At 33.6% G+C, this 11,647-nt stretch overlaps 1 protein-coding gene across 2 annotated transcripts; it reads left to right on the top strand.

Moving 5' to 3' along the window:
• Positions 1-911: 911 nt before the first annotated feature.
• LOC134255111 (perlucin-like protein) lies at positions 912-7,145 on the top strand. 2 transcript variants are annotated; one of them, XM_062737640.1, is made up of 4 exons: positions 912-1,206; positions 3,139-3,212; positions 6,102-6,195; positions 6,681-7,145. In XM_062737640.1, the coding sequence occupies exons 1-4, from the start codon at positions 951-953 to the stop codon at positions 6,899-6,901; spliced, it is 645 nt and encodes a 214-aa protein (XP_062593624.1). In that variant the 5' UTR covers positions 912-950; the 3' UTR covers positions 6,902-7,145. The 2 variants fall into 2 exon arrangements, with proteins under 2 accessions (XP_062593624.1, XP_062593617.1); XM_062737633.1 differs by having other exon boundaries at positions 912-1,224; positions 3,154-3,212.
• Positions 7,146-11,647: the final 4,502 nt, after the last annotated feature.

The following is an 11,647-nucleotide window of genomic DNA, read 5'->3' as shown; positions in this document are numbered from 1 at the left end:
TTCAAATATAAACAACCTTCATTACTACCAAAGTTCATTCCGTAATTCCTTATACTTCTCGAGATATTTTGAAATCAATTTCCAAATTGACAATAATTTTTTTACTCGACATCAGCTTGGGCCTTCACTAATTGTAAAGCGGGAACGACGGGACACATTTTCCTCGGAATTTATTCTAAACTCAATGAATATTTGCTCATTTGCATTCAAGCTTTACAAGGTTTTTCTTTAATTTGATCATATGGTATTACTAAGTCATATACAACATTTTAGCGGTGTAATTGTTTTGAAAATCGAAAGGTATAATTGTAATGCATTCCGGGAAAAATTCGTTCTACCATGGCTTCATTTACATTCATAATCAACATGGCGGTAGTTGTTGATGTAGACGTTTTCAAATTAATTTTTCGCGAAAGGAATATTATTACGGTCTTAACCACTGTTAACGTTACAATCTGGAGTAAGAAATAAACTTTAAATTGTTGAAAGATTTTGCAAATATTATGCAACTCTTCGCTGCACTTCAAACACCGTCTGTTTACATGTTGTTCATCAATGAGTATATAATACATATATGTATCGATATTATTTTCTCGATCATTTAACTCTGGGGTTTTCTACTATTAATAATATGACAAGTTTGAACTTATGTTTAACTTTTCTTGATGTTATATGAGTTCTAAAGTGATAATGTTGTAAATTTTGCATTAAAATCCCCAAAGAAAACAAATAAACGTCATACAATTTGAATTTAAAACATGTTGAGTACCATTTGACGAATGGGCTAGATATATATATAAACAGTACAGGAAATTCTTACGTCAAATGCCCGACATCTTGCTTCAGAGAATTATATTAATTAGATGTTTTTACAAGCACATACACTCTTCATAAGTTCCTCGTCGAAAGAAAAAGTCGTTTAAGATTGCGTTTCATATTAAGAAGAGAAAATGGGTTGTTTTCAAGAACTAAGGAGAGGAGAATCCTACAAGTTGAATACCAATCTTTGCGTTTCTGTGTCAATACTCGGATTTTTTCTGACTTTAGGAATAGGAATTTTCATATCATCTGTTGCGTATCTTCACACATTTGATAGAGTTTGTGTTTGTTCGTCACAAGAAATTTTCAAGCAGTCCGTTTCAGGAGATTGCACATCACAGACCAGTCCGGTTGTCGCATCGACCTCTAAACCTACCGGAGATCAAGGTATGACTGGAGATCAAGGTATGACCGGTGATAAAGGTGTGACCGGAGATCAAAGTACAACCCTCGGTGATGATTTAAATGGCTGAACATATATATGTTAGAGTTACATGCTAACATCACTCGTAATCTGCCTATTTATAACCATTCCCCCTTTTATAATTACATATAAAAATTGCCGATATAGTGGACTGTGTATGCCTTTTCATGTAACATGTCTAGGACTTTTTTGTTTAGTACTTTAGATTTTTTTTGCATCCAATCCTATATTATTAGGGTTCATGTATGATCTCTTCTTATTTTCATTGTAGATATGTTATTTGCTCTTTACTGCTACCCAAACAATTCGTTTTTCTGTTTTTCTCGTGACTTTTTTTTTATTTGTTTCTTTTTTGTTACATCGTTTTTTTATTTACTCTACAAAAAAAAATGTGATGTATTCTTTCCGAACAATTATTTTATTTTTTGATTTGACACTTATATTTATTCCTATATGCAGCCTGAGTACCAACCCTACATTATCATCAAATTTAATTTGTTATAACGAATTCAATGACTCTGTAATAACAGATTTAATTCGTTATAACGAATTCAATGAATCTGTTATAACAAATTAAATCCGTTATTACGTATTCAATGAATCTTTTATAACGAATTCAAAAATATTTTTTGATAGGTCCTAAATTGGCCTCCGTAGTCTTTGAAAGTATAATGCTGGTTGACTTAGACTGATTCTGATACAACAACCCGCCATGCTATGTGTTCACGAAACTGCGAAAGGGGGGGGGGGGTGAAGAGGATAACATATTCTGAGGAACTGTATATAGCTGGGGAAAGGAAAGGAACGGTATTATGATAATGAAATGAATACACTGAAGAAATATTTTCGTATTCATTCTTTTCAAAGTTTGTGGTTAATTATTTTTACATTGACAAATCTCATTTTATTCATCATAGGCATACATTTCCAGCGCTTTGGGTAATATGCAATCCAGTCCCTTCTTCAGCATTCATCCTGTACATTTACCTATGTGTATTAACCTCAGTTTATCTAAAATATTCTCAATTAACATACTAATTCGTTTGTGTCTGAAGATGTGTTACTATATAAGATAAATAAATAATAAATCAAATTATGAATATTCTCTGTGAACCTAATCGTGAGAATATACCAGTTAAATTTCAACCCATTCCCAAAGAAAAAGTCATGGGGCGTGAAAATGCGTCAGAGATCTGCCTTTTTCTAATTAAAAAATGGTTGATATTATCGAGAAATTTTCCATATTATTATTGGGTTGATCCTTTTTTTATGGAGAAAAAAAGGCTTTAAGTGTAACTTTAATTTTATTTAAAAAAAAATACCAAGGAATTTTTTTTTGGAATACTGCAAACCAACTTAAATTGGCATAGTTTTTATTCGCCATTTGCAAGTGGAGAATCTCTCTACGACAATTAAAATATCATTTATCTTAAATGTCTTTGTGATTATTGGCTGGTGCTGAAAAAAATATTTGCAAGTAAAAGCATATCGCAAAACATACAGAAAACGAAGTTGGTTAACAGTACAGTGTATAAAAATATCAGTTGAACTATCTGGCATTTCTTTGGATTTTAAGATAATTAGTTAAATTCAAACTTTATTTTATTCGCTTTCGACTAAAATCAAAATATACAAATCCTTTTTTACCCACATTCATAATATGAAACCCTTTTTTTTAAAGGAAATTTTTGACATATGGAGAAATGGTGTTCACTCTGTTCAGGTACATATCGGTCATAATAGACCTATAAGCAGTCTAAGGAATAAACTGCAAATCATTTCTCCATATGAAGTTCATGTATTTTATAAGACCAAAAGATATCTTAACAAAATTGATGATATTTGTTAATACAAAAGAAACAAAGTGATCTGAGTAACTTCAACATTTATTACAGGCTTTCCCTGGAAAGTGTTTGGGAAATCCCAGTATCTACATGTCAAGAAACAAATTAGATGGCTAGATGCTCAGGTAACAATGATAAACCAAGATTTATAACTGTATAATAAAATCCCTTACAATCTAGTATAAAAGTGAAGCATTTCATTTTTATCTAGGATTAGATGAAATATATGTAGATTAATAATGAACAGTATTCAAGCTCAAAATTCATTAAACAGTACAAAATAGGAGCAGAGCAAAAACGGATTTCTAAAACATCAGAGGTAGGATTAGGCGCCATGGAGGAGTGAGCATCTCGTACCAACCGGTCATATCCGTCGTTAGCTCCTTGTCATGATTGGGATATAAAATGAATTTAGAAAATTAATTTAATAAAGGCATCTTGAAAAAGAAATGTTTTAAACTATGCTTTTTATATGACTTCCAGATTTATATAAGAAAAAATTGGCTTTTTCGTTTTTAAAAATGCTGATACCACTTTTCTTCCTGTATTCTCAAATTACTTTAACAAGATTCTAAATCTGTTTTTTCTGATTTAGATACTATTTTACTCTTTATCTTTTTATTGCATAATCTTGACACCAGCTATTGGCTGGTGAAAGAACATCTTCAACTTTTTTTTAAGAGGAAGAATTCCAATACTACTTTTTCTTCCTTTTCTTTTCTGATCAAAATTTGTCGGTTGTCTGTCGTCGTCGTTGTTGTCGTGAACTTTTCACATTTTGGACATCTTCTCAAGAACCACTTGGCCAGTTTCAACCAAACTTGGTACAAAGTAGCCTTAGGTAAAGGGTATACAAGTTTGTTCAAATGAAGGGCCATGCCCTTATTCAAGGGGAGATAATTCAGAAATAGTGAAAATTTGATGGTATGTTTTAAAAATCTTTTTCTCAAGAACCACTGTGCCAGGAAAGATGAAACTTATACATGTAGGAAGGCATCTTCAGGAAATGTAGGTTCAAGTTTGCTCAAATCATGACCCCCGGGGGTAGGGCGGGGCCGTTATAGCCTATCAAAATTTTACATAGAAATATTTAGGAAAATTCTTATAAAATCTTCTCAAGGACCACTTTGCCAGGACAGATAAAACGTATAGGGAAACATCCTCAGGAAGTGAAGATTCAAGTTTGTACAAATCATGATCCCCGGGGGTAGGGCTGGGCCACAATAGGCGATCAATGATTTACATAGAAATATATAGGAAAATTCTTCTCAAAAATAGCAAAAGAGTGAATTATCATATTCTTATGGAAGCATCCTCAGGTAGTGGACATTCAGTTTTGTTCAAATCATGACCACTGGGGGTAGGGTGGGGCCACAACATGGAATCCAACTTTTACATAGAAAAAAAATATTTGAAAATCTTCTTTAAAGAATAGCAAAGCCATGATTAGTCATATTAATATGGAAGCATTCTCAGGTAGTGTAGATTCAATTATGTTCAAGTCATATGACCCTGGGGGTAGGACGGAGCCACAATGTAAGTTCAAATTTAAAAAGCAATAAAGCCATAGGTAGTCAAATATGCAAGTATCCTTAGTTAGGGTAGTTTCAAGTTTGTTCAAATAATACACTCTCCCTTTTACGGATTGGTTGGGACCATTATTGGGTTTAACCTTTTAAATAATAAACATTGCTGCTTTTTTCCTAGCCACATTTCTCAGGTGAGCGATTTGGCCCATGAGTCCCTTGTTTTCTTTAATATGACTCAGATAAAACTTGATATAACATTTTTGAATAAGTTTTCTTATTATATCACAAATGTAATAAGTTTCGCTATATACCCTGAAAAATGCCGAGTCACACCGGGAACAGTTATGTCACGCCGGAAACAGTTATGTCACCTCCGACGGAAACAGTTATATCATCCTTTCGATCACGTTCACGTGTTTTTACGTTACGCATTTTAGTTCGGGTTCGAGATTTTATGACGTCGGTTGCTAAGCAAGAGTAAACAACACAATGTATTTCTAAAACGTCAAGCAGGCATTTTTGGATAATTTGTGTACATTTTAACGATTTTGAATGATTTTAAATTTTCTTTTAATTTTAAAAATGTCATATAACATATACCACATGCCTTCTCGGGCGACTATACCAGAATATTTGCCCCTCGGTGACAGGAAAGCCCTGGAGTGTTATGTCACCCTCTTCCTTCGGCATCGGGTGACATAACACTCCAGGGCTTTCCTGTCACCGAGGGGCAAATATTCTGGTATGTCACCCTCGAAGCACATGTGATATATGTATAATATTGTTCTTAAATTTCATTTCAAATTTGAAGATGTAACTGACACTATAGATTTAAAAGACAGTTATAACGGTAACCGATGTTGTGAAACATGTATGCTAGTTTGTGTTTTATAGTTTAAGATTTAATTTGCATTACAAGAATAAAATTTAAAATGAAGTGCAAAACATTATTATTGTAAGTACACGTAAAAATGATTGAATAACTAATGAATTCATCTTTCAACAGCTGACCTAACTAATAGGAGTTTTCGATTTTCGACTTATCTTAATTTTTATATTGCGTATATTGTAACACTGATTTAAAAATTGGACAATTGCTACATATTGTAATGAAAAAGGTGTATGTTACGATATAATATTGATAGAAAATTCTGAAAATCAGTACAACTTTGTAAACAGGACAAAAACGCAAACCACAGGAAAAATCTACGTTTGGATAAGGTGACAAAGAGGGGTAAACTTCTCCTGTTGATCAGTCACTCCGGCAATGAGCCCTCTATAATAATAACTTATATCATCAACTTCTCCTTTTTACGTAGCAGTTGCTACTATCACGTGTCTGAAATCTGTGTTTTTAATATGAAATACGGGGAACACGTTCTTTAACGAACAATTTCAACAAATTCTATTGTCGACACCATTACTTTGTTTGCAAATACAATTAAAAAAAAAAAAGGTTTAAAATAAATGAATTTTTATCAACAGATTGAATGTCTAGAACTAGGGGCAAAATTAGCAGAAATAGAGACCTTGGAAGAAAACATCTTTCTAAAGAACATGGCAAGGAAGAATTCTTATGGTGAGATCATTTTTGGTAATGTACATGTATGAGGATTTCATGAAACAAAATAGAGATTTACCTTCTTGGTCATTGTTTGTAAATACAGTTGTAAATTGTTTTCCTCTACATTTTGATTTAGGTTTCGGTCTTAAAGATCATTGATACTCTGATAAGGGAGATAACTCTCAATGACAAGAATGTCTACTATTCCTTTATAGATTTGCAAAGTTGAAATATCTTTTTTTTTAGATTTTGTCCCACAAGCTATCTCATAATTGTTTGTATTTTACTTGTAAAATACATTTCTTTTGGAAAATCATAAAGGTTCAGTCAACATTTCATATGGGTGAGCAGAGGGTTTTTTGAACACAAATTGCTAAAGTGTCTTTTTTTCTTATGGTTCAAATTGAGTGTAATTGGCCAAATCTTTCATTAATCATTTAAAAAGATTCTTAGACAAATTAGATGCATTTAAAAAGAAACAAAATTCTGATTTGTTAAAGGCAACACATTTATCGGAGGGACAGATGCCTACTCACAACACAGATGGAGATGGTCAACAACATTTAAAGCAGTGACGTACACTGATTGGGGAGTTGGCAAGCCTGATTTATCGGGAGGTGATGAATGTATGGGTTTATCTATTCACTTTGACATGTCGTGGGATGACATGTACTGTGATCAATATCAACCATCCTTCATGTGTGAGCGGTTAATTGCATGAACGCAAAAAGAAGAAAATTAACAAGATCTTGTTTGTATGAACCTAGCTAGGAAGATCTATATTTTCTGTAAATTTTGTTTATTTTAATATACATTTGTCGGATCAGATATTCAATGTAATCAAAAGCTAAATGATTAAATATGTGCACACACTATCTTCAGTTTACTCATATGGAAATTCCTGATCTAGAGGTGGTTTCAGATGTGTAGATGCAGAAAACTCTCTCTCTCTCTCTCTCTCTCTCCCTCTCTCTCTCTCTGTGTTGTTAGCCTTCCTCGGGTTTAAGGATTGAGCATGAAAATAGGGCATGATATTGCTTATAGAATAAGTGACAATAAGAGACAAAAATCAAATACAAAAGATAGAGAAATACTTCTACAGAATTAGCAAACTTTTAAGGTTGATTGATGATGGCAATGCTGAAGTCAACATGTCTAAAAAAACCATTGGTAGCAGATGTGGAAGACTCCGTGGTGGGTTTAGTTGAAGAAACCTAATACATGTATAAATATAGTGGTTAAAAACATAACAGAAACATAAAAACATGATGTGTAAAACAACTGAATTGGTCATTTCTAATTTCCAATATCGACTTGTCAGCTCGTGTTCGGGAAATACCCAGGAGGTTTTGCCATGGTAAGATATGTTTAACTTGTTCTGTAGTAACCTGGGCGGTGCCAATTCACATACAGCATTCATAATTTAAGTTGTAAAATATATGTAGGGTGAATTCACCTAGTAATTACACATGTTCTAGCAATATCACTACTGATTACATATTGTCAAAATAGAATTTAACATGTTTTATGTTATAAAAATATAATTTTTGACAAGATTCTATGCAATTCATTGAGAAAATATCACTTAAATCGATTTTTTGGAAATGATTCAGAATTTACCATGGATTGGACACAATTCACCATCCATCGTACTAACGATAATGGCCCGGAAAAATGTCGTAGCATTGATTTGGTGCTTTGATTTTACTTATATAAATACTGAAATACCTTTATCTTTTATTTAAATATTAACCTTCTAGTTGAATGTGATTGAATATGTCTACCACAAAGTGGAATTATTTTAGTTGCATCATATCGTATAATAGAAAGTCTTTACAGTGCTAGTTATATTGCCATCTCCTTCTTTGTCTCAATATTTAGACGTCATATATCGATTATATGTATTTTCATTGAAAAATAAGAGTTTTCATTGTTTTTGGCTAAAAAAGCTGTCACATGGATTCTGTATAAAAATGGATGCGTTTAGCCATGCCGGGAAATGTCCAATGTATGATTAGGGACCAGGCAAAATTTATCACAATGATGGGACCGGTACAAATAGGCATTGGACAATGAGTTTTTTCATCCAAGAAAACCATGTTTTTGATGCAACAATGTTATTAAATCAAGATGTATCGGGGGTAACTTTTTTATAAGTCTAAAGGCATGGGACAGATATTTATTTTAATACGAGTGTCATGGAACACGTACGTTTTTGAAAAGAGAATTTTGTTTTGTACTGGTCCCATCATTGTTATAAATTTTTCCTGGATCCTTAATTTGCGTCCATGGTATATGTCCGGTGAAATGAAGTAACAGACAAATCTAAAAATATACAAAAATTTTGTTTAAATTTCGTTAAAAGTTTTGTAAAATTACCCATCATTGATAAATTTTACCTACCGGTATTTTAGACTTGTTGGTTGAAGTCCAATTAAAAGAATGACAACTCTTAAAACTTTAAAGGTCATTCCCGTGGTACTTTTATCATGATAACATGAAAACATCGATGTAGCTATCAACTGTCGCCTGGGATAAAAGTAAACAATGGAAATAAGTCTTGATCATCAAACCACTTCGATTTGCTGAGTTGCCTGCGTGGCACAGTAGATAGAACGTCTGCTCTAGAGTCGCAAAGTAAAGAGTCGATCCTTTTAAAGTCACCGGTCGAATCTCACTGTGTTTCGTGGAGACCGGTCCTTCGGGTGAGACCGTATAAACCGAGGACCCGTGTCTCAGTAGATGCTAGCACGAAAAAGATCCCTTACTGCTCAATGGCCCTGAGTGCCGAGTATAGGAAAATATTGTAGCTCTTCAAGGTCAAATGGTGGCGTATCCATATGAGTGAAAATTCTCTAGAGGGACGTTAAACAACATACACTCAATCAATAAAACATATGGAGATAACGAACAGTATTTAAGATCAAGAGTCCATAAATATGCAAAATATTAGCAGAGCAAACACGGACCTCCAAAACATCGGAGGTTGGATCGGGTGCCATGGGTAAGTGGGAATCCCCTGCCGACCGGCCACACCCGCCGTGTGCTCCTTGTCATGATATTTTATAAATGCTGAGCTTCAAGACAGAAACAGGAAAAACACAGAAACACTCAGCTTTAAAGAAAGTTAATTGCTTTAATTTGTCCGAAGCAATGTACGTCCGAAGCAAGGTTAACCCATCCTAAACTGTATATAGGGAAATTTTTGCCGTCGAATTATTTTTCCCATTTAAACCCTTCTCACAGCTGGGTGAATTTAAAATGTTTAAAATGGGGCAAAATAAAAAAAAACATTATTTATCCTGTTAACAGAAATGTAACTAGACGAATTTAATGCAGGGCAAAATTGTCTGCAAGTGTGAATTGGCGAAAATAAGATAAGGAAAAAATAAACCTATATATTTAGTATATCTTCCTTATAACAATTATCCCAGGATCATAATTTATTAAGCTTTAGTCCCTTTTTAATGTTTACCAGGATGGCTACACTTCCCTTCTTAAGCATTTGTTGATGCAAATCAATCATATTTCATGTGTGAACGGTGCATTGTTTGAACACCAAAAAAATAATAAGATCTTATCAGTATGAACCTACATGTAGCTAGAAAGACCTATATATGTATCTTCTGTAAAATATGTTTATTATAATAGACATTGTCGGATCAGATCTTCAATGTGACCCAAAGCCGAATAAAATTAGTGCATACACTATCTTTAGTTTACGCATATGGAAAGTCAATGTGTACAATATGAAAAAATCGTTAAAACCCCAAAACAATCGCTCCACAAAACGTACCCCACTATACATCTCCCTTATAATGTATAGTTATAACAAGTTATATTCGTTTAATTTAAGAATTATACGCGGCGATTAAAATATTCGCTGCATCGTCAGCTGCGGAGCTCGATTCAGCCATTGCTTATTATGACGTCACCCCCCCCCCCCAATGTTTGCCCCCAGCCCAAGATGACGGCCAATAACCTTGATAGGGTCTATTTGTTATGATAAGTGATATAATGTACAGGTATAAATTTCTGATATACCTAGCTCATGTCAGAGTTGTTTTATAATCACTAAAGCTGTATTAAAAGGTTAAAAAAAATCAATTATTTGTTAACTTGTGAAGTTTATATATTGTATGATAAATGCCCGAAAAAGAGGTGGAATGCAACATCAAGGTTGGTACTGCTACTAAAGAGAGCAATCCTAGGTCCATCCTTCTCGACCTGTGTCCAGTCAGATGACAGCTAGTGAGGATGCTTCAACCTATTATCAAACATAGATGTTCATGCAAGCCCCATTGCTATTGCAACCAAAATCTTAAGTGGAGCAAGTATCAATCAGGAAATATTTTGACTTCATTATAGGGGCTTCTGTAGCAGGCAGACATGTGGGTATTGTATATTTGCATAACAATGTAACTTTTGGGCACCACTTATCATCATGTTCCTTACAACAAGTATCAAAATATTTAAAGATTACAGAGATCAAAGTTCAGCCCAATTTATAAAGAAGGGATATATTTTTTAAGAGTATTGCATAAAAGTTTGGTCAACTTCCCTTCCCATTAAATCTTTGTATGTTACCAGTTTGTACTTTGTATAATCCTAAGTTCATGCAGGTACAGAGGATGATTGCTCATTTCTCATTTTCCCTGAGTCAATAGCATATTAAATATTTCATTGATCTATCTAGATGTGTGCTGCAGTAAGTGACATATTGACAAAATTGTACGGTATAGCTTTAACGTCTGGCAGACGTTTTGTTCCACCTGTTACATGTAACTGTATTATTATTAGTTCTTAAATGAGGTTGATACCATTAACGTTTATGACCTCAGAATGAATTTTTAAAGCTATCTGTTTAATTTACCCAAGGATGAATGAGTCACAATACATTATGGGCTACTACAAGTACACATACTTAAATTCCAATATTATAAATGGGTTACTACTAACCAGAGAACCTTAGAGAACCCTAATGATTTTTATGAATTTAGCGATTGTAAAAGAAATATTTATATTTTTAATCATTGAATACATACATGTATCATGCACATGTAAAAACAAAATTAAATTTGTTATAAATATGAGCAAGTGACTATGAAATATAATCTTCAGTTGCGGTCTTATAATGTAAAAATGAATCTCTACGGTTTATCCGGTGATGAAGTAACTATTTATGCAGTAAACCAACGAAAACCACGTGTCGCGGTAGACTGTCATGCTCTGAGACTCATTCACATTGATTGGAGAACCGTTCAACCGGTGTGTCAAAAAGATCGTCACGTATTGAAAATAATCTTCCATGTACACTGTAAGGCACTGTACCCGACCAGTTAAAAAAGGTAAACACTTACCTTCAATGTCACCATCCACGATTCCTATCTGACTGAGTGCAAGAAAAATTATGAGTTCCGACGGATGAGTTATGTGTTCCTCTTTTTGATTCTCTAGTCCGCTTCCC

The sequence above is a fragment of the Saccostrea cucullata genome, unplaced genomic scaffold, assembly GCF_032062105.1.
Source record: "Saccostrea cucullata isolate Sc308-1 unplaced genomic scaffold, CSIRO_AGI_Scuc_v1 ctg20487, whole genome shotgun sequence".
NCBI lineage: Eukaryota > Metazoa > Mollusca > Bivalvia > Ostreida > Ostreidae > Saccostrea > Saccostrea cuccullata.
Note: the sequence above shows the minus strand (reverse complement) of the source record. Positions and strands in the feature narration are given on the sequence as shown.